The 23,645-nt window shown below is 50.5% G+C and overlaps 1 protein-coding gene across 2 annotated transcripts in view; it reads left to right on the forward strand.

Moving 5' to 3' along the window:
• Nucleotides 1–23,645, forward strand: part of Cabin1 (calcineurin binding protein 1) — a 170,508-nt gene that overhangs the window by 104,462 nt on the left and 42,401 nt on the right. For both annotated transcript variants that reach the window (XM_023720922.1, XM_023720923.1), the window contains exons 27-30: nt 8,514–8,579; nt 8,728–8,910; nt 10,780–11,111; nt 23,116–23,229. In XM_023720922.1, the coding sequence (XP_023576690.1) occupies nt 8,514–8,579; nt 8,728–8,910; nt 10,780–11,111; nt 23,116–23,229 (695 nt within the window). The remainder of the gene's footprint in view (nt 1–8,513; nt 8,580–8,727; nt 8,911–10,779; nt 11,112–23,115; nt 23,230–23,645) is intronic.

Here is a 23,645-nt window from a genome sequence, read left to right on the forward strand (position 1 = left end):
CTTCCTAGAGTGCCCTATGCCAGACCTCCTGCACTGCCATCCATCCTCACCCACCATGCTGTTACCATCCGTCGTGTGCTGTCCGTGCTCATCCTTGCCTGTTTGCCCTGCGTTTACCTCCACCAATATTGCCCGTGCTGCCCCTAACCCTGACCACACTCTGTTCTCCAGGCTTTGTCTTTCTGCTTGCACCTGTCACGGCTCGCTTTGGGGAAGAGCGCAGACCGCATGCTCAGCCCTCAGTCCGGCTCCCTGCTTCCCTGTGACCAGGAGCACCGTCATGTCCACTGGTCCTGTGATTCAGAGAGTGTGTGTTGGATGTGCTTGCTTCTGCCTACGGCCCATGTTCCCAGTTCTGGCCGAATACAGAGGCTGTGGTGGTCTCTACCCGCTGATCACCTGTTTACCTGCCTGGCAGGTGACTTAGTCCTATATTTCCATTGCTTTGCTTTTTTCTTGATTAAAAAACAAAAATAACAAAGGTAACAGACTCTTAAGATACCACGTTCTCAGAATAGCCGAGACACCCTGAAATGGCCCTTGTCTGTAGTCCATGGCTGGGCTGCACAGGGTCAGGAGCAGGTCTCATGGGCACACCTGGCCTCGTCACTGCCTAGTGGCCTCCCTTCTTAGGCCATGCATAGGTCAGTTTCTGGAAGGAATATTACACTTCTGTAAGCAGACCTCCTCCATGCAGGAGACACTCCTAGACCTCAGGCTGTCCTGCTGTTCCCCGTGGGGTAGGGAATGAGCAGGCTGTTGGAAGGAGACCCTTCCTTTGTCCATTCTCTTAATCTCACTTTCTGAAAATCTCCTTGGCCTATAGCTATTCATGGGATTTGTTGAGCAGTTGCTGTGTGTAGGCAGAGAAGAGGGCACTGTGGGGAAAACAAAGATAGGGTACATGGATCCCTGCTGCCAAGTTGGACCTGCTTCCATAGATGGTACCTTGGAGCGTGGTTAGTACTATGAGCTGGCAGGCGGGAGCAAGCTCATCGGGTCTTCCTGGAGATGGAGAGCCCTGCAGGCCACTCTAGGAGGAAGGCTGTAGCCACTGTGGGCGGGGGCAGTGGGGCACAAGTCACGGGATTAGAGAGTTCTGATGCTGAGGTAACTAGGGTAGGCCAAAAAGAGAGACCGTGTGGGGAAGGGGGTTGGGAGAGTGGCTGGGCCCCGAAGGGTGGGCACCTTCCTAGAGGCAGTAGGAGAGTGATGCAGTCACAGGGCCTCTCCCCATCATCCTTTGTCTAAAGAGCCTTCCTAGGAAACTCATCAGATGGCTGTGGGATGCCAGCTTGCCAGCTGCTTCTCTTCTCCTGGCATTTATGTCCAGAGTAGGCTGCCCGCCTGTCTTGGTTAGGAAACGTGTAAAGCCGGCTGAGGCCTCCCCAGTCAGTATCTCTCTTGGCATGAAGCACACCGTGAGAGAGGTACTGTGGCCGTCTTCCTTCTGCTCTGAGCATCACGCCCCCAGCCGGGCACTACCAGTGTCTGGCTGAGTGTGTTGGAGCTTTGAGATGCCTGGTGCCACACTGGCTGAGAAGGGACAGGGGCACAGCTTGGCTCTCCCTGTGATACCCTCCTGACTACCAGATGCCCTGCTTTCTGTTGTGAGTCTCTGTCTCTGTGTCTGTCTGTCTGTCTGTCTGTCTGTCTGTCTCTCTGTCTCTGTCTCTCTCTCTCTCTGAAGATGACCTGGTTTCTGATATCTCTTTAGTATCTGTCTATTCTGCTCTGCCTACCATGGGTACCTCCATTCCACATCTCCAGCCTTGCTCTTGATGGACATGTCCCTTTCTGGTGACTGGCAGGAATTTTTTTAAAAAAATCTTTTTGAGACAAGGCTTCACTATGTAGTTCAGGCTGGCCTTGAACTTTCTTTGTAGCCCAGGCTACCCTGGAATTCACAGCAGTCCTCCTGCCTCAGCTTCCCAACTTCTGGGATTATAGGAACATGTACCACCACGCCTGGATGGTGGAGCACATTTTGTCCAGTTGAAAATTTTCTTAAAATACTTTCTTGCCCAAGTTTTTGATTGTTAGAAACCTATTGTTTTTTAGTTGGCAGGATATCTGTCATCTTTTCAGGGTTCACCAGTCGGAAGCACTGCAGTCTCTAATGGCACAGCTATGTCTTTTTCCCTGGACTCTCATTGACCTGAGCTGGTAGAATAAACAGCTGTGAGCTTTGTTATTCTTACTGCTGGAGCAAAAGGCAAGGCACATTTAAAGAGACATTGGAAACCTGTGTCTTGTAACTGAACAGCAGGAACAGATTGGCTGCCCTGAGCTGCACAGACCTCTTCACTGCCTGCCCAGCCAGCTCAGCCAGCTCTGGGTGTCTAAGGCTAGCCTCGTGATCTCTACAAACTTTTTCCTAGCACTGTGACCCTCGTAGCCTCCCTGCCCCACTCACCCAGCCTTGAGCTGTCCCATCCCTGGCAGCTCATCTGGTGGTAGGAAAGATATTTTTATGTACTCTATCATGCTCCTGGCAGACTTCTTCCACCGTTGCCTGTCTGTGGCTCCCTGAAGTCCTCAGTCAGCTGTACAGGGGAAGGTTGGATTCACCATGACAGGGGAGACGAGGAGATGCCCCCTCCTCCTGCCCGCCCAGGTATACAGAGCTAGTCTTTAAGGGACTTTTAATTCATTTCTTTTACCCTTTTGATGTTAAAGAAATGGAAGTTGATTTTCCTGACCAGCTTATTGGTGTGAAAGCTTTGGTTAGTTCTTAGAGTTTAAAGTCAGACCTTTTTTATTTTTTTGTAATTTGAAAAAGTGAAGAGTAAGAGAGAGGGCCGGGGAGATGGCTCAGTAGAATAAGTGCTTCCCTGGTAAGCGCAGGGTCTGAGTTCAATCCCTGGTTCCGCACAAAAAAAAAAAAAAAAAAAAAAAGAATAAGAGAGAAACTGGCTCTGCAAGCAACCTGGGCCCAAGTAAAAGGAAAAAGCAAGATAAAACTACTGTGCACCATGGACACAGCACATGCTATTGCGAGGCCCAGAACCATTTTCAATCTGCATGTGCCTACCCCTTTAGACCCACAGAACTTGAAAGGAATAGAGAGAAACTTGAACCCTGGTCCTTGAGTCCCATTGTTGGCTCTTATTTGAAAAGATGGATTTATGATCTGTTCCTGGGGTACAAGAGTCCTGAGAGTGCCTCCTGTGGTGCCACTGCTCTAGGGTTTGGTAGGACTCCTGGCTGGCACTTGTTCACATGCCTCTACCTAAGTGTGCCCGACCCCTGCCCTCCTGCTCTGCCCCAACACTGTGACTGGAGGTAGTGCTGCAGCATCTCGTGGCTTTGGCCTCATTAAGCTTCCCTTCCTTAGGGCCACTTTGGTACTGTGGTTACCCTTGGGAGGAGGGCTTGTCCAGAGTTGCCATAGTGCCTCAGGGAAGGAGCCTGGCTCTGCTTTGCAGACTTGTAGTGGATTGGCCATTCTGAAGTAGCATCAGAGGATTGGGGAAGGGCCTGTGAAGGTGCGGGCAGCCCTGTCCCTGTGGGGTCCCTCTGCCCTTGTATATCCTGCTCTTCTGCTGTGGCATCCCCACTCAATTGGCTAATGCACAAGGGTACAAAAGCCCCACAGCACAACAGGCTATCTTGTCTTTTTTTTTTTTTTTTTTGTGGAGGGAGGAGTTTTGAGACAGGGTCTCATTGTGTAGTTCAGGCTGCCCTTGAATTCACTATGTAACCTATTCTCTCCTCAAACTCATAGCTATCCCCCTGCCTCTCAGCCTCCCAAGTGCTAGGATTACAGGCATGCACCACCACACCTGGCTTAGGCTATCCTGTCTTGCCCACATGGTGTGGTTTCTAGGGAGGACTGGCTACCTTCCCTGCACTCTGGGAGATCAGTGTCCCCTCACATTACAGCATCAAATGGGCATTAGCACACTGAAAGTAAATACCCACTTGCTTAAGTCAATCCTCAGTTTTCATAATGATCACAGCTGGGATTCTGCTAAACTGGCGATTCCTTTAGGCCTTGAGCCCAACAGCTTGTGAGGCAGTGAGCTCGTGGGGCAGTGTGCCAGTGGCTGAGATCATCCTGGCTAGGCTTGCTTCCTAGAGCTCGCTGCACAGTGTGCTGCTCAGCCTCCAGAGATTTTAGCTGGTCTTACTGTGACTGAGAACTGCCCTGGCTTGGTTCTTCGGGGAAACCTCAGCTGCAGGGCCTGCCCGGCCATCTTTTGGAGACTGATGTCTCTCGAGCATTGTTTATGCCATTTATGTCAGGACCAGGGAGAAAGCTGCAGGATAGGATGGGTCATTGGACTGTCATTCAAGTGTGCCAGGCACTAGGACAGCCCCCTTCCCCCGGCAGTATGTGTCAAGGGTGGAGGTAGGGAGACAGTGAAAACTATAAAAGCCATGAATTGGAGGTCTTAAAGCAGCAAAATCCTCCATCCAAGCTTGTAATTTGCAGATCTGAGATTAGAATGGGGAACGGGACTCAGACAATGGAATTCCTACCATGACTGTAGCTCCTAAAGCTAAGGGTCTACATCAGTGGGCCTGCCTTTCCACAGGTATAGTGAATGGGCCAGCGTGCTTCTGAGGGAGAAGTGATCCCCTCACATTAGGGACTCAGATTGGGAATCTTTTGAGGGCTGCAGGCTTGCTTTTAACCCCTGCTTTCTGCTTATTGATTGGAATCTGGCCTTGCTAGTGAGGGAAGGGCTCTTTGCTTGCCAAGTGTGAGGCCGAGGGTCCTGTCACCTTCTTGATCTCCAGCTTGGCTCTCATGCATTGCCCAAGTCCCCTGTTCTTACTGTTCTCTTGGCCAGCTGATACTTATGACCTGTCAGTTACTGGGCAGTGGACCTTGTAACAGCAGCTGTGAAGGATGAGCTTGGTAGCTGTACGGTGCTGCCAACGAGGTCACCGTCCCTAACCTTGGCATATGATGAGACGTGAGTCAAGAGGCCATAGCAGCAGGGCAGGGTTTGGACATGGGGCTGATTTCCAGTGTCCCTGTGTGGGGGCCAGCTTGCTTGGCTGAGTCTGTGTAAGAGTTGGGAACTGCTCAGCACCCTATCAGTGTGCTGCTGCTCTGGTCAGTAGGCCATCAGCAAAAGCCTGTGCCTGTTTAGAGCTAAATCTGTCATGACAAATTTGAGAGATTAGCAATAAAGTATGTCTCTGAAATAATAGTGTGGATGATTGAGCTGACATTTCGTGAACATTTACTACATGTCAGGCACTATTCAAGGCACTGTGTGTATGCTAACCCTCAATGCAGTTCTGTTAACTAAGCGCTTGTATCATCACAGCTTCATATGCAGGGAAACTGAAGTGTAAGTAATCATGGCATTTGCCCAGTCTCTCAGAGCTAGTAAGTGATACAGCAAAGTTTCCCTGTCCAGCCTGCTCACGCAGTGTCCAGGTCAGTGATGACAAACCTTGTAGAGCTTTCATTGATAAAAAGAGCCTGCTACGGTGTACACACCATGGGTTCGCCCTCAGTGGTCTAGGCTGCTAAGTTTGTGGAAATGATTTTGTGTTTCGTTTTAAGTGTGCCCACTGAGTGGTTCACACAGATCTTCTTGGTGGGTCCTTGGGTATGGCCTAGAAGGTGCTAATACACCAACCAGGACCAGGTTTTTAAGCTGAACATAGGTTGGAGGGCCCTGGAGTACTGTGTCTGTCTCTGCCTTTCCCCTCGTGTCTCCATGAGCCATGAGGCTCGGACGTCGCTGAGATGTGGCTGCAGTTCACAGGTAGGGCATGGCCTTAAAGGTCACAGAACCAGCGAGTAACACACAAAGAATGTGAACTTAGCTCTCTTCATTCCAACTTCATTGAGTTTCACCTTCAGATACACAAAATTCAAGACAAAATTTTATTTTTTGATGACTGTTTTCTCCCTGTTGTAATCTTCACTCCCACCCAAACCCACCCATTTTTAAGGGTCTTGCTAAATTGTTCTGGGTGTCCTTGAACTTGAGAATTAGTTTTCCAAGTAACTGGCATATAGGTGTGTGCCTCCATGCCCAACTATACCACTTTGTAAAAAAGTGTACTTTTTGCCTGAAAGTTAACAGAATACTTTTGTTGGGGTAGTGGAGGTGGTGGTGGTAGTTGTGCTAAGAATTGAACACAGGACCTGCACACTAAGCTAACATCTTCAGCCCTTAAAAATTTTTTTAGCCGAGCTATCATAGCACATACCTGTAATCCCAGCACTTGGGAGATTGAGGCAGGAGGATCACCATGAGTTCAAGACCAGCCTGAGTTATGTAGTGAGTTCAAGACCTTATCTTACCCATTTATTTTTTATTTGAGACAGGGTCTTGCTGAGTTGCCCAAGCTATGCTCAAAATTCCCATTCTCCTGTCTCAGCCTCCCAGCAGGCATGTACATCCACGCCCAGCTCAAAATATATCTTTAGACAGCAGACCTTTAAAAGATACTATACTAATTCACAGGCATCGTAAGAGCCTCTCATCTTTTGTACTCCATTTTTTTATTCATTGTTACCTTAACATACGCTTGTAACTCTATATGTAACTGCTATTTTTGCTTTATGAAGTAATGAGTGATTTTAGAGGAATAAGATCTTTTATATTTGTTAATCACCTTTTGGTTAAGACCAGATGTGGTCTGGATTCATATTCATTCTACCTAAGGGACTGCCTTTAATCCTCCCTCTCTGTCTGTCTGTCTGTCTGTCTGCCTGCCTGCCTGCCTGCCTGCCTGCCTCTCTCTCTCACACGTGCACATGCACTGGGAGAGTGCTGTCAACGTTGTCTTACAATCTTGCTTCTGCTCTGTTTCTCTATAATCTCTGTCTGTGACTCCAGTTGGTGGCTTAGATCCTGATTCTCTGTTCTGAATCCCCCTTTCTCCCTGCCCTCTGTCTTTTTTTTTCTCCTGGTTTGGATTATTTCTATTGCTCTAATTTCAAGTTTTGGTTTTTCTCCCTTCTCAGTCATGTCAGGTCTACTGAGAAGCCTGGCAGAGACATTCTTCATCTATGTCTTTGCTTTTTTTTTTTTTTTAACTTCCAGCATCTCTCTTAGACTCTTGCTTTCATTTCCATCTTATTCCTGAAATTCTCTATAATTTCATAGGTGATGTTCAGGTTTTATACTACAGTCTTCAACATAGTAAACATAAAAATCATGTTAATCTTTATTATCTTAAACTTCCTATCAAGTATTGCTGCGATCTGAGATCTTTGAGTCTGGTTCTATTGGTTGTTTTGTCTCCTGAGAATATAGGACCTCCCCCATCTATTTTGATTTTTTTTGTATTATGGTACAGGGTCTCACTACATAGCTCACTCGTAGTGATCCTCCTGTTTTCAGCCTCTGCAGCACTGGGATTACAGACATGCACCACTGTACCGGGTTTCGGTGGTCAGCTCAGTTTGCCCAGGGGCAAGGCTGGTGTGGCATGTAGCACTGGGATCAAACCCCAGGCCTAAGCAGCCCCCTTCTTTTTTGATGTATGCATGTGCCTTGTAATTTTAATATTGAATATCAGATATCATATATAGGACTGGAGAAACTGAGAAAAACAATGTTGTACCTTGAGTGGACTTCCTTCTTCTGTTTCTAGGCTACTAGGGGAATTTGAACGCAGCTAGGCAGACTCAAGCTGGGTTGGAGTCTGTTGTTGTTACCTTCAGTGCACCAGTAGCTTTGTAGTCCTCTCATGTTATCTTACCCATGGTGTGGGGACCAGTTTGCTATAAAGCTTTTCTCAGTACTCCAGTTCAACCTTCTGCCTTAGGTGTACCTCAGGGAGGGTCTTCTGCCTGCTCCTGTTCTCTCTCTACAGTGCGCTGCTTTGCTTGGTGCTTGGTTCTTGCTGGGGTAGGGCCTAGGATGGGGTTGTGTTTTGGTCCAGACTCAGACTTAGGCAGTCTCTGTGTCCCTGCATCTCAGAAGTAGGACATTTTCAGCAATCTTGTTCCTCTAGTCGGAGGTTTCTTGCCCTTCCTCAGGCAAGTAGGTTTTTTTTTTTTCTTCCCTTTGCCTGTACCCTGGAGGTAAAAGGTTTGCCCTCCCCCATTCTCCAAGAATTCTGCCCTGCCTCTTTTCTCCTAAACACCCTGAGGCCACAGCCTGAGAGGGAATAAATATGAACTCCCTTCAGCCCATGACTCCGGGGTCTCCAGACTCTTACTCTAGAGCATACCTGACTTTTAACAACTGGTTAAACATGTTTGCCAAATTATCTCCTATTGGGGCCGTGGAGATGTCTCAGTAGAATAAGTGCTTGCCTGGCAAGCTCAAGGGCCTGAGTTCAATCTCCAGTTCTGCAAAAAAATAAAAAATTAAAAAATAAATAAAAAAATTATCTCCTATTTCAGTTGATTCCATTATAGCTATGTGGTAGAAGCATTACATGATAGAGTTTACTGTGCATCTCTTCTCAGCTCTGCATTCACCAGCACCATACTGGTAGCTTGAAATCAGCCATGATGGGAATATTTACACCACAGAAACCAGTAAATTCTACAAACCAGGGCTTTTTTTTTCCTCTCTACCTAGAGCCTCTTGTTGATCATTTACCAGAACACCACTGTTTGGGGAAACCTGAGGAAGGCACCCATGGAGGTTGGTGCCTTGGGAAGTGGTCTGGGGCCTTCTCAGAGGGGTTGGGCTCAGCAGGGTCACTGGCTGTGTTCAGGCCATCTCCTTTCCTGGGGAGGCCCCTCTGTGCTGGATGTGGTGTGTGTTCATGCTCCTGCCCTCTTTTTCACAGATCGGAGCCAAGACAGCACGGCTGTGGCACTCTCAGACTCGAGCTCAACACAGGACTTCTTTAATGAGCCCCCCACCTCACTGGAGGGCTCCCGGAAGCCTTATTCAGAGAAGAGGGTACCTGTACTCACTGCCCCAGTGGGATCAACCAATAAAGACCTCCAGGGGGCCACAGAGGACAGAGGTATGAAGACCTACCTCAGTGATGTCTGGTAGCATTCTGGGCAGAGCTGAAGACTGTAGGCTGCATGGGGTGCTGGGCCTTGCCTGGCCTCTGTCTTTGTGCCTTTGCCTCTGTCCTAGAACCTCTCAGTCGAGCAAGTTTCTTCCCTCTCTGCGCCCACATTCTCCCTGTAGGATGGATGTGATCCCATTGCCCACATCCAGGCTTGTAGGGATTAAATGAGGCAGTCTCTGAAGGTGCTGGCATGGAGTCCAATGCACCACATGTGCTCAGGGACACTTGACATTGTTCAGACACCCACAACCCAGTCTGAGAAAGCCACATCCATATCAGTGTGCTTTACTTTTTTGCTTGATAGCTGTTTTAAAAAGTTTCTGGTTAAGCGGATTAAAGCACCTGCAAGTAGGCGCAGGGGCCGGGGGGTTCGATCCTTGGGACTGCCATACTTACCCCACCCCCAGGGCATGCTGAGACAGCAGTTGAGACTGGGCACTGGGTGTGGTGGCTCATGCCTGAAATCCCAGCTCTTGGGAGGCTGTAAACAGGCAAATCACTACGAGTCTGATCTAGTAGTGAGACCCTGATCACTCTGTAGATCCTTCCCTAAAATACAAAAAACAAAAAAAAAGTTTCTGGATTTAAATGTCTTAAATGTGTTTTCTTTTTAGTGTGAATCAAATCAGGCCTCTATGAAAAATAAATCTCCCTATTTTGAGTGCAGGGCCTTGGGGCTGGGGAGGTGGCTTAGTGGAATAAGCACTTCCCTGGCAAGTGCAAGGGCCTGAGTTCAATCCCCGGTTCCACCAAAAAAAAAAAAGAAAGAAAACAGAATGAGTGCAGGGTCTTGATTGAAGCCTCAGACACACCTGGGATAGTCTCTGGGGAGCTGGGATGGCAGGTGGCTGAGGATAACTCTGAGAGTGACTGCTCAGATTCTTGCCTCAAAGAGAAGAGTGGTGATGGTCAAGTATTCTGTATATTGGATGTCTGCCTGGACATAGTGTGAGAGGAACTTGAGTCTTATTCCTGGCCCCTTGGCCTGGCTCAGCCTCCGTCCAGGCTGCCTACAGTAAGGGACAGGGCTGCCAGGAGCTCAACCCATGATGCAGACTGCCTTCAGAATGGTGCTGAGAGCTCCCTCTGCCTTTCTTCAGGCAGGATACGCAGGGTGCACAAGGCCACCTTGCCACTGCCTTGGCCCTCCCCTTCTGTCTTTCCCTCCTGGGCCAGACAGCCTCCTCTATTTGCATCCAAGGACCCTATACGTAAGGGACTAGTGGGTCTCTGCCTGGGCTGTCCTCTGCTGCCTGTCTCCCTGGTCTCCAGTGGCACAGGGCCAGGTATTCAGGTTCTGGGCTCCCATCAAGTGGTGTCTGTGTTTAAGCTTTTGGCTCACACAGTAGCCCTGGAAAGAGATGTTGGCCAGGCTGTGGCCTGAAGCACTGAGATGTGGAACCAACACAGCACTTTGTGAGCCTTTCCTGGCTGTTTTATTTGAGGATGGTAGTGTCAACACCTGCCTTCTGTGAGTTACTTCCCCAGACACTGCACTGGCCCTGGAGATGGGACACCCATGCTGCCATTCAGTGGAGAGGAGCAGAGGCAGATTATAACTCTTACTTCTTGTAGCCTTTGGGCCCCTCTGCCACAAGATAGCCTGGAACTCCTGTTTCAGAGCAAGAGGCCAGATGGCCATACGCCCAGCCAGTTGTGACAGAGCCAGCCCTTGGCTTTGTTCCTTCCCCTGGTGTGTCCAGTGCCCATCTAGCATGGACACAACCCATCTGTGCTAAGGGCCTCACTGAGCTGCTTCCATCACTGGTGATAGAGCCTGAAACCAGGGTGACCATGTTTTCTTTTCAACTGTAGGAAGAACTGAGGAGTCCTTGGAGAACACAGAAGGCTTCCGGGCTGCAGAGCAAAGCATCCTGAAGCCTGCAGCAGACCCCCCAGCCACTGTTTGCATCCCTGTCAAGCCTCTGGTGTCTGCACCTGCTTTGTGGGATGGGAAAAAGAGGAGTGAGTCTCAAGGAGAGCCAGTGGTCTTCCCTCAGGGCCTGCCAGCCGGTGCCGAGGAGCAGCGCCAGTTCCTTACAGAGCAATGTGTTGCTTCCTTTCACCTGTGCCTGAGCCGCTTCCCGCAGCACTACAAGAGTCTCTACCGACTGGCCTTCCTCTACACCTACAGCAAGACCCACCGAGTGAGTGTGGTCTGGGAGAGGGAGGGCAGGCTAGTGTCCTTAAATGTTGGTGGGTGGAACCAAGACAGATCAGAACTCTGTGACAGGGCCTGGATGGTTTGCATGGGAAGGATGGGAGAGCTATGAGCCCGGGCCAGTCCAGAGTGAGCCAGCTTGTCTGAGGCCTCAGCCCTCCAGCTGCATTTTGCGGAGGCATCCTGGCCATCATCCTGCCCCACAGCTCAACTGCCTGGCGCAGCTGCCAGCACGGTCTTCCCTGCCTCTGCTTCATGGGTGTTGGGTGCTGACAGTCTGCTCTAACACTTTGGAAAGTAACAGCTGTGCCTTAGGCCTAAGCACTCCCAGGGGCTGCCCAGCCAGACCTCCTGTGCTGGCAGTTAGGGTTTGTGGAAGGCTGCAGGGACTTTGTTTTCCTTCAGTCTCTTCTCACGTTCCCAGCTGGAGATGTGGGGAGACAGTGCTTCTAGTTGTGGTGACCGCTTTCATGGAGTATAAGGGCGGTGGGCGCATGGTGAAACACAAAGCAGATCTGATTGCAGCCAGTACTATGGAGAAAATAAGGGGGCGCACAGGAGTGGGCTTACTTCTATGGCTCCATGATAGTACCTTCTGTGCTGAGACCCGTGGTGTAAGTGAGGGACTGTAGCAGGCTGGAGGAAAGGGCTAGTGTTCGGCCAGGGCCTACAGCCTGGGAAAGTGGCTCTGTGGGTAAGGACTGGGGTGAGCAGGGGGACAGGGTAGCCTGCGGGGTTTCTCTGAGACCTGCCTGTGCCGAGTCACTTAACTCAGTCAGGCTCTTCTTACAGTCTCCTACTATCCCGTTTTCGACCCCTTCAACCTTTTCTGTGGGGTATTTGAACCAGGGAGGGCAGTTGACTGGAGTGATGGACGTTATCTTGGCACTTGTTATTTCACAGAATTCTGTTTAGGAACTAGGCACTAGGGTCCAGGAGACTATGTGTCTTGTCCCTGCAGTGTCTGACACATTCATGTGGCTTGGCCACTTTCCCTAGAGCACAGCAGGGGAGTTGGCCTCAGTGGGCCTGGGCAGGGAGATACCATCCTCAGGGGCTTGGTCTCTGAGATGTGTGTGCTGGCAAACAACAGCAGGTTCTGGCCTCAGCTGTCCACGGAAACATAGCCTTCCTGCTGCCCAGCCCATTACAGTTGGCAGTGGACCTTACCTTTGTGCTTTAGACCCTCAGCTTCCAGAGCACCTTGGCTTTTAATGAACCCCAATCGACATGCATTGCTGCTGCAGTTTGTGGGCCAGAAGGGCAGAGGCTGGTACTTTTCCCCCAGCCTTACCACCTGACCACTTCTTTGGGAGTTTCCCCACTTCCCTCTAAAGGGAGCAGTAGAGTCCTCCCCAATCTTGGTGTGAGGGACACCACAGCCATCAGGTTCTCGCTCACCTTCCCCGTGTAATGTGCAGCCCTCACCAGCTGTGGTCCACAGTGGTGGTCCACTCTTACAGTGCTCTGCTCAGGCCTTTCCCCTTCGCTGTTACAGGGTGCTGTCCCCAGAGCAGATGCTAAAATGGAATTTCTGGTGCAAGATGATTAGTAGGGATTGATACCTGTGGGAGGGAGGAGAAGGATGCAAGATTGGGAGTGAGGAGAATGAGCTGTGTGCAGGCCCTGTGAAACCCTGGCCACCTTCCTCTGCTTCCCACCAAAATGCTTCATTTTGAGCCTGAGGAGCCAGTGTACACGAAATGCTCAGCACAGAGCCCGGCACAGGTGGTTGTTAGCAGAGCCTGTCCTTTTTTTTTTTTTTTGGCGGAACAGGGGATTGAACTCAGTCCCTTGCGCTGGCCAGGGAAGCACTTATTCCACTGAGCCATCTCCCCAGCCCCTCTGTCTTTCTTTATTTAATGGGAGTTTTCAAAATAGAAAACAGTATTTTTGTCCAAATTAGAGAAAATTGGAGTGGGGAATGACTGTAATTCTTACCCTGCTAGAACAAAAACTATCTCATATTTTACTTTTCCTCTGGCTCTTGTGTCGATGCACTGCTGAGAATCTGCTTCCAAAGCCCCAGCCACTTCGGGACCTAGAGGTGGGGGCCTTGTCCTCTCTACATCTGGGAGCCTGGGCTTGGGGTGACACAGCTGAGAGGCAGAGCCAGGCAGCAGCCAGGGTAACCTCCCCCGGAGCCCAGTTATTCTATAGCCCTAACGTTAAGTGTATCTGCCCTAACTGTGTTTGCCCTTTTGCTCTTTTTATGGCTATCTACTGGGTCACTTTGGTCTTGGTGCCTATGATGGGAATGGAGGCTTCCTGGAATTGTGTGTGCCATTAATGTCTCTGTCCCTGGGCAACCCCGTAGCTGTCACACTCTGTTTCTGCTGGTTTTTCTGTTAGCTCTATCCCTAGATTGGGTTCCTTAGTTTTTAGAAATGGAATGCTGGCCTTGACTGTGAAAGAGGCCTCTTCTGTAGAAGAAATCCCCTTCTCGCAGCTGTCCTGACTAGTGTCTCACTGGCTCTTTTGTCGTCCTCATCCAGTGACTTTGCTGAATGCCACTTGCTACCACTGCTTTGAATGGCAAGTCATTAGCACCTCACTGCACTGAGAACTGGAGTTAGGGCCTTCCTGCTACTTGGCATATGCTTCTGTCCTAAAGGGGGTCTTGGTGGCAGCTCTGCTGGCAGCAGCTTGTCCACAGAGTTGAGGATAAGGATACAGCTCATTCTGTTGCTAATTCAAAACCATCAACTGGCAAGCAGTGACCACCTTCCTAATGCAACTGTTTGGTGACAAACACTTCCTACTGTATATATGTGACGACAGCTATATTTCTTCATAAATCCTGCCAGTATGCTTGACTGTGATATTTTCCTTTTGCTGTCTTGCGGCTCAGTGGCCAACTGGAGTGTCAGATACCTTCATTTTAACAGGGACTCAACAAACAGCCTGCCTCGGGTTGAGTGGTTGGCTCCTGATTTCTTTCACAAGTGCCCAGGTGAGGCTCGGCTCATTTCAGAGCCTGCCCAGGTCTTGTTAAAAAATTGTCTTCAGGGCACAGGATACCACTGATTTCACTGCTAGCAGCAGGAATTTTTTATAGGGGGAGAAAATATGAGCTCTGAGGCTGGTCATGCCTGGGTTCAGGTCCTGGCTCTGCAGTGGAAGGTTTTGGAGGCTGAGACTCTTTTACTAAGTAAGAATGAGGATAATGTACCTGTAAGATTATTGTGGTAACAGGGATGGGTGGGGCTCCTAGGTGGTGCCTAGCAACCAACATCCCTCTAGTTGGGCCCATTTCCTTAGTCTCAGTGTCATTATGGCTCCTTGCTCCTCTACTGAGCCTTCTGATGATTCTCACTTAGGCAGAGTAATGAAGGGCTAAGTCTGCCCCTGAGGGATCTTGAAGCCTCTTTGAGGCTTCCCTTGTACCAAAGGTTGGCTTGGAGGCATATAGTGACCCAGCCCCTCCCTAGTAGGTAGGTGTCCTGCTGGGATTTGATGAGTTATAAGGGGTGCGCTGAGCGCTAGGGTACCTGAAATCGTCGGGTTCTAGAACACTCTCCACATGTTAGATGGGGAAGATCATTTATGCCAATAGTCTGAAAGGTGTAAATTCTAGCATATTTTTCACCTACATCTCCAGGATCACAGTTTTTGCCAAGATTCTAATCCCTGGTCTGCCAGTCCATACTCAAAAATCTGGCTTCTTGAGCCCTCTTAAGCAGCCCAGGAGAAGAGGGCACGTGGCCTTAGGACCTCTTTGGGTATAAGGGCTCTGGCCTTCATTAATGGGGTCTGGAAGAAGGGCAAGATGTGGCCTTCCTACCTAGGCTGGTACCTTCTGCTTTCCTGTGAACCAGCCCTCTTCTGCTGTAACCACAGTGGGGGCTTCCAGGGCAGAGCAGCTGATAAGATGGGCCTGGAACCAAACTAACATGAAAAAGAACAAATTTAGAAACTGACACTTTTCAGTTTCAAAATTACTAAAATGCACAGTAACCAAAACAGTGGAATACTATTCAGCCTTTAAAAGGAGGAAAATATTCACATGCAATTACATGGATGAACATAGAGGATCAGTTACAAAAGAAGACACATGTTGTATGATTCCACGTAATATGAGTTGTAAGGGGTCAGCCTGATGAACCTGAGCCAGTTAGACCCCTTTCTTTGGCTCACACCTCTGTAGAGTGAGCCATTTCTGGGTTTGTCTGAAAGCTGACTCCCCCATGAAGCCTACGGTGCTGTTTTCTGCTGTGCTATTTCTGGGAAGGCCACTGCCTTTTGTCGTCAGAGTCACCTTGAGTGCTGGTGTGAACATAGAAACCCAGTTAGCAGCTGGCTGAGAAAGCCTGCCCTTTGCCTGCCTTCAGGAGGTGGTTCTTCACCTCGCTGCCACTGAATCACGTGGGGCCCTATGCAAGCCACGGGGCTGTTGTGGGTGAATGGGGGGGCCTCCAGGAGGGCCCTGCACCGCTGGACAGCAGTGGTGTGAGAGGTGACCTCAGGCTGTGAGGCAGAGGCTGTGAGTCCTGCGGAGTGAGCATCTTGGGTAGAGGTGGTGAACTCCAAGTTCCAGTGCCTCAGCCTTCACCAGGCATGGCAGCGGGACCCGGAGGCATGAGGGTGTGCCCACCAGAGTAGGCCTTTCCCATCTTCCTTCGAGCCTTGCTCCCATTCTGGGCCCACAGAGCAAAATAATGCTGTGCCCTGTGTTCCACCCAGGTAGCCTGGGCCTTCGCACCCCACTGGTAGGTTCTTGGCAAGCTTTACTGTGTATAATGTGCAAAATGAGGCCTATATTAATGATTGTGCATTTAAAGTCTCTCTGCCACCTGGCTTGAAGATTCTGCTGGGGCTTGGGGGCCACGGGAGGTAAGACAGGTTCCCTCACGAGGACTGGAGCTTTCCTGGTTAGCTTCCCTACAAAGGGACACAGATTGCAGCATTGTGAACAGGCTTGAGTGCTCTGCCAGCAGTATCCATTACAAATAAGACTGATTTTGTTTGTTTATATTTTGGTGGTCCTGGGGATTGAACCCTGAGAGTGCTGAGCTGGATCCCAGGACTTTTCTTTTGAGACTGGGTGTCATTAGGTCTCCCAAGCTGAACGGGAACTTGTGGTCCTTTTGCTTCAGTCTCCCAAGTAACTGGGAGTACAGGCATGCACCTGTATGCCTGGCACAAATAAGACTGTGTAAAGATGGAAAATAGACTAAATTAGAGAGCACTTCCTTGCCTTGCAGCCCATAACATGGCAGCATCATGTCTTAGTGTGTTGTCTGCCTCCGTACAGGCGCATTCATTCAGCACCTGTCTGTAGAGTGGTTGTCACACGAGAAATGCCTTTGGAGATGCTCGGGCTACAGCACTGTGTACAGTGAAGCCCTTAAGTGTGCACACAGCAGAGGGTGGAGAGGAAACACCTATACTGGCAGCCAGTAGTGAGTCTGGGAAGGAAAATAAAGAGTAGCAAGATGGAAGGGGGAGGTGGCAGTTCAGACAGGGAGGCTGGGGAAGTCCTCTCGATGCAAAGACTGCATCAAGTGGAGGGCATTGAGGGGGAGAGGCTTCCAAGTGGCCTGTGCAGCCAGCCACTTGCCTTGAGCTGGGAATCAGTGGTGGCCATGGAGGGAGAAGAGGGCAGGCAGAGGCTCCCTACAGCCTGACTATGAAGCAAGAGTTGTGAAGACATCATTCTGAGATTAAAGCCATTGCAAGGCTGTCGGAGGAGAATGGTTATTGTGTGGCCAGTGTGTGAAAGACACTTAGGCTGCTGTGTAGGTAGTGAGCAGGATGTAGCCAGTTAGAGACGTGGCGGGACAGCAGTTTACAGAAGCCTCGACAGAGGGTAGGAGCTCAGGTAGGACCTCATGGGGGAAGGGTAGCAGTGCCTTGGACCAGCCCCAGTGTGCCCCAGAGGCCAGTGGCCTGTTAGAGCTGTGGCCTCTGGTGGCCAGAGCTTTGTAGCCCAGCAGGGTGGGAACTGAGGAAGTAAATGCTTTCCGCCTGCTCTGGCAACTCCCAGGAACACTGGCAGCATTTCCTTTCAGTCTGATTTCTGTCTGTGTAAACCCCCCCCCCCCATACACAGGCACGTATATGAGTACAGAGTTGGTTTTGCTCTTTTTACTTTCCATGTATTCATCAACTCTGATCACGTAACTTAATGGCCACATAACATCATACCTCATCCCACCATTTCCTTATGTTTTGGCTTTTCCAAACATGGAAATTCTAATAATAATTTTTTAAGATTAGAAGGATCAAAAGTAAGTCTAGCAGCTGCAGAACTGGGGGCATTCTTGTCCTGTCTTTACCCTCATTCTGTTGCTGGAGGTGTCCTTGTTGCTGGTGAATCTGCAGTGGGTGGAATTTCAGCTTCTTGCACATTCCCAGGGACTCACCAGAGTTTCCCATCAACCGGTGGTCACATGCTTCTCTTCCCCTGGCCTGTGTAGTCCTATACTTCGGGGGCTTAGCCAGTTCCAGGCCCCAACGGAGACCTCTGCTCATTCTTTTTTTTTTTTTAAATTTTATTTAATTAATTAATTTATTTGTGTGTATGTTTGCGTGTGTGTGTGGCCAGCTCAGCCCACCAGGGGGCGGGGCTGGATGGCATGTGGTGCTGGGGGATTGAACCATGGTCCCTGTGCTTTGCTAAGCTTGTTCTAAGTAGGTGCTTTAGACTGCTGAGCCATCTCACCAGCCCCCCCTCTGCTCATTCTTGACTCCAGTTTTTCTGGAAATCATGAACACCATCGTGCCTCCAAGCCAACCCCTAAGGTGTGGTCAGGTGAGGAGCTGAGCCTAGCTGAAGCACACCACTATTTCTGGCCACCACCACACTTGGCGGGCAGCAGGCCAATCTGCAGACTCCCACTGGTCTTTCAGAGAATATGTTTCTACTCCTAGATCCCTTCCCTGCAGGTTTATATTTGGTGTCACCATGTAGGCTTAGTGGAGCGTGGACTCTGAGCGAGTCTGTGTCTCTCTTTCTGCCTTGAAGTTGTGAGGGAGGAGGTAGTTAAGTCATGAGTAGAATGTTGTTAACTGGTTGTGGCAGGAGAGTGCCTGAGGGTGGAGGCCTGGGCGAAGCAGATCCTCCAGGCCACCCTGCAGCAGTGGCGGATGGTGCCTGAGATTAGGTCTGCCTTCTAGCCTTGAATTTCTTACAGGTGACTATAGGATAATAACCCTGTTTTCCTATCTCCAACCATCAGCAGGCATTGCCTAGCCCTTATCTATAGAGCCCTTGATCCAATTGGGGACACAGGCTGTCCTGTCCCAAGCCTTGGCTTCATATGTAGAGAGGGAGGCTCAGGGGTTCCTGAGAGCTGTGACCATCTGCTCCTGTGCATTGTATTTCGAGGTCGTGGTGGTTTGGGTTAGTGGGCAGACATTGGGGTCAAGATAAGCCATGAGGGATGGCCTGTCTTGCTTAGCCCAGAAAGCTTGACACTGGGTATCCTGGCCTTGGGTATGGCCCAGGCAGCCCCACACATACTCTTATGCCATTTGCCCCCTTCACAAACTTTTTTGCTTTTAGATTGTTTGAGCTTGGGAAGCCTGCAGCTTATTTCCTCTAAACACCTAAAGTATGGTCCTCCCTCCCTTATCCACTGCCAGCCCTTCCTGCTTGGTGCTCAGACTGTTGCCATCTGGTATCTTCTTTCTTCCCATTTTCTGAAAGCACGGACCCTACTTACCTTCCTTTCATTCTTCCCACAATGTCTTTCGTGTCTCTTCTGTGGAGTCCAGACTGGACTAGCCCTCTGAGGAGCTATGAGTAAACAAGCCAGCCTGTGTCCCTGCCCTCTTAGGACTGAGAGCGAAGTGAGGCAGATAGCGTCTCTTAGTGAGCCAGGTAACAGGCTGGTTAGGGTGGCTCTTGGGTTGCAGGAATAGTATTATAGGAGGCCAGGTAGGGATCAGGCAGATGGCATCAGGTGAGTGGTGGAAGGAGAGCCACCCATCAGAGGAGTAGGAAAAGATGAACTTATGTGTGGGCAGGGAAACCGAGGGAAAGCCTGGAGCTCTCCCTCTCTTTGAGGGAGGTGCAACCTGAATGTGTGCAGGAGGAAGAGTTTGAAGTTCTTTACATTCTGCCCTGGAGAGAGAGAGTTCACATGACAGGTGTAGCGCCTTGAGGTGGCCACTTGCTCTTCAGATTCTTCTTCCTGCCTCGGCCTTCAGTCTAGTCTGCCCTTGTACATGGGAAGGCCTATACGTAGGCTAGAGGGGCCACTGGAGTCCAGAAAGATGTGTGCCATTATCCGGCAAGAGACTGCCTGGGCTTCGTCCTATGCCCAGAGGGGTTGCACCAGTGATGCTGTAACAGATTGCACAAGGCCCGAGGAAAGTCTGGTTGTAGCAGCTGTCCATGGTGGCTAGCGTACATCATGTGCCTGGCAGGTGTGTAACATGGGTGGCTCACCCCTCTTGTGGTGCTCAGGGGAAGAGCCAAGGCCCCAGAAAGTCTGGCCTGAACCAGACTGCAAGATTGACTCAGCCACTTTCTGGCTCTTAGAGTCTGGGGCAACTCTTGAAACTCTCTGAGCCTCAGTTTTTTGGTCAGTAAGCATGATTGTCTATCACAAGCATTTATGGCACCGTGCTTTGCCAGGCAACATCCTCACCTTGTCTCACCTTGGGACACTGAAATGGCAGAGCAAGCTCTGTGCCTCAGGACCCTTGCCCCCTCATTCACCCTGCCAGCCTGGCACCCACCAAATCCCTGGTCAGGTTTTCTGGGCCTTGTCAGCTCCATCCTGGGCCTCAGTTGCGAGTTAGCTAAGCACTCTTGTGAGCTGTCTGGACACTTTGTGCCTGAGTCATCGATCAGCTGGAGCCTGGGAGACAGTGGGGGAAATGTGCTCTTAACAGTGCTCAGTGGCCAAGACTGCGGGAGGCTAATTTACAGTCCAGGTCCAGTTTGGCAGGCCAGTGCTTTCTGCAGTCTTTGAAGTGCCCTAATCCTGTCCTGCTGCTGCCCTCCTCTGTGGTCTTCTTTAGAGGCCGGGCCTTTTGGTGCAGATGTCATTGCAGAAGCCATAGAGTGGTGGAAAGTAGACACCAGGTGAGGATGTGTCCCTTTGCCACAGAACCTGCAGTGAGGTGCCAGGTAGGGAAGCAGTCTCTTGCTCTTCACTCTGCCTCCAAGACTGCTTTCCTTGGTTTTCTTAGGAATGATGGCTGTTGCAGAGATGCTTCTTTAAACCATGTTCTTCCATCTCTTTTCCTACCCCAGACTTCTGCTTTTAGGTCACCTAAGTCCTTCTCACAAGTGCCCAAGGAGCCCCAGAAACAGTGTGGGGGTCATAGCTCTGCGCTAACTTGTCTCTAGCCTCCTGTGCAGCGCAGGTCAAGCTCATGCCATGGGTCTTGGCTGGGAAGAGAAGGGTGCCTCACTGTGACCACAGCTGGTCCCCTCCACTTCTCAGCTGGGCCCTAACAAACTTGCCTGCCTGAGTTCTTGCTGCAGCCAACCCTCTAGTCCCATAGAACCTCATACAAGCCATAGTTTAGGTGTTGCCTCCTTCTGGAAGCCTCTCTGACCTTCCCCATTGCTCCCAGCTTCCATGGTCAAGTAGGCTTACCTGTGATGTTTAAAAAAGCACAGGCGCTGTTTCCTGTCTCGTATCTTTTTCTGTGAGGGCTCACCGACGGATTGTTTTTGTTTTTTGTTTTTTTCCTTAATGTATTTGGTTGTTGCAGGGTGTCCCTAGCAGGCTAGGACTTGGTGATCCTCCTGCTTTCAGCTTCCCCAGTGCTGGGATTACAGGTGTGTGCCACCACGCCTGGACTCTGGCCAGCTCAGCCTGCCCTGGGGGTGGGGCTGGCGAAGCATGTGGTGCCAGGGATTGAACCACAGTCCTTGCACTTGCCTAAGCAAGCACTTTAGTCTGCTGAGCTATCTTGCTGGCCCAACTCTTGGCTTCTTATACCAGAGGTGGATACCACATGGACTGAGCCTCTCCCTTCTCCCTGAGGAGAGACTTTGAACCAAGTGGCACTGATATCGAAGGGTCACAGCTGACTTGGACATGTGGTGTGAGCCTCTTTCTTGGGCTCCCCAGGCTTCTAGGTGCTGCTGGGTCCTGTTGGCCTAATGCCTCAGGCTTTGTGTCTCCACTCTTGAGCTAGCTTGAAACTAATTTTGTGTTTATTCTTTTTAATCTAGTGCCATGTGGACTTGCTCTGTTTCTGCACTCTACACTCAGTTTCTCTGTGGCTGTTCCCCACCCTGCCCCTTCCAAGGCCTATGGTGGAGCTGGGGCAGGCAGTGCATGGAGTGTGAAGTGTCAGGCTGGTCCTGTAACCAGCTTCTTGAGGCTCCTGAATGAAGTGTCCTATGAGACAGTCCCTTGGGATCCTGGCTGCTGGGCACTGGAGGGGCATTTGTGAATCACAGCTCCTCCTGGGGTGTTGCAGCTCAGAAGCTGAAGGAAGGGAATGAACGTTTTACTCTTCTCCTTGAGTGTAGATCAGAGCAACCTCTGTGTTCCTTTAGGGCCTAGCTCAAGGGTCTGAGGACTCCTTTTGCCCCTGTATCCTCCCTAAACCGCCCCCCACACCTCACCTCACCTCCATGCCTACTTCTGGCCTCAGATGGAGCAGGCAAGGAGTTTCCAGCTGGAATTCCTGTGTGGAGGAAAGGGATGGAAGCACTTGTTCCTAAGGCCCTGGACAGGTCTTGGTGCCAGAGGCGGCTTTAGCCTAGCACAGCTCCACAGCCTCCCAAAAGTGCACCCATACGGGGCTGGCACACTTCCTTCCTCACTGTCTCAGTGGAGTTGACTGCACCTGTTCCAGCGCATCAGACTGCTGCGCCCAAAGTGGGCTGAACTAGAGAGCATGCTTCCTGCACACAGAATGTAGAGGGGTCCTGTGGGCAGAGTACACTCTGGCTCACCCAGTGGCTCATTCTTACTCTCCTGGCATCTGGACTATCCTGGTCTCTAACCGCTGGCTGCATGTCAGGTTAAACCAGACCTGGCTGCAATCCTCTTTGACCTGGGCAATGTTGATTTTTAAATGGCCTTACCCTTCAGCCACTCAGCCAGGCCCTGTCCTTGTAGAAACTGGCTTTGGATCAGGTTTCTCCTGGGAAGTAGCTTTCTCCCTCAGGCTTCCATGAAAGAGCCAACTTGTTCTACTGTTCTGTTGTCCAGGAGATGCATACTTGAGACCACCTGTCTCCATTTGAAAAGGACCTTCATTCTGGTGTGTCCCCCAAACCCAGCATCTGGTCCTAAGGTGCTGGGGAGCAGCGAGAGGGGCAGGCTATCTGCACAGATAGGAGCAGAGGTTAGAAGCTGGCCATCAGGGGACCCTCAGCCAGCAAGCCAGGAGTCAGGGCCTGTGTCTTTGCCTTGTATAATGGGGAAACTAATTTCACCCAGGCCAGCAGTGGGAAGAATGGGAACAGGTGAGACTGATTTGCAGGCTGAGACATGAGACAGGGTTTGGAGTAGTTGGGGTATGTGGTAGTGAAGACCTGAGCCCAGGGCTGGGAAAGGTAAGCAAGGAACCGGAGTTGGGAAGAGAACTGGCTGTCCAGGACCATTGCCCAGCAAGCTTGGGGGACCAAGCACTGCAGCCAGAGGCTGGCCCTCTGAGCCTGCAGCAGCTGTACCACTGTCTGAATAGGGATTGCTGGTAAACATGTCAGGGTTGCCTTTTGGTTGTCTTTTAGGTTTGTGTTTTCCCTCCACGGTAGGTAGACTCTGGGTCCACATGACAACTTTATAGGATCTGTCAAGGCAAGAAGTCTTTTGTGCCCACATTGGGCAGTGTAAGGCCACACTCCTGAGCTAGTTGTATTGGGCAAACGGTCAGTTCAGAAATATATTCTGTAGCACAGTAATGAAAGGTCGTGACCAGAGCTGCTTGGAGTGGTGGGATCAGTGTCTGCAGAGCTGCTCATTGTGGTTTGCCATGCAGCCAGGAAGGAGGGGACCACCTGCCTTCCCTGTGGATGCCCTGAGCAGCCCACACACTCACTTCCAACCTACTTCTTCTTTCCCCAGAACCTCCAGTGGGCCCGCGATGTGTTGCTAGGCAGCAGTATCCCATGGCAACAACTGCAGCACATGCCGGCACAGGGGCTCTTCTGCGAGAGGAACAAGACCAATTTCTTCAACGTGAGTACTTTGCCTTGTTGATTTCTGAGGCTGCTTACTGTTAGTGCTTTTCACTGAAGGCGTGTGAATCAACCCTGATGGGTGGGCTTTCCCAGGGTCATGGGCTTGTGGGATTCTCAGAGGGCAGGCAGGATGGTGCGGGCTAAAGTAAGACTTGGGTATGGGGCTGTGATTGCTGAGTGACTTCTGAAAAATCACTGTCCCCTCTAGGCACCAGTGTGCCCTCTGTAGGAAGGGGCATGTTTAAGCTTGGTATATTCTCTAAAACCCCAGGTGTTCTAGGGCCATTTGGGCAGTAGGGAGGGGACCCCATGCCCATAGCAGTGCTCCTCTGCAGCAGGTCTACCTTCCCCTGAATGATCTGGGGCACAAAGGAGATTCTAACTGAAGGTGACTCTTGTCACTAAAATACAAGT

This window comes from Octodon degus, unplaced genomic scaffold (assembly GCF_000260255.1).
Source record: "Octodon degus isolate 3935 unplaced genomic scaffold, OctDeg1.0 scaffold00079, whole genome shotgun sequence".
Classification (NCBI taxonomy): Eukaryota; Metazoa; Chordata; class Mammalia; order Rodentia; family Octodontidae; genus Octodon; species Octodon degus.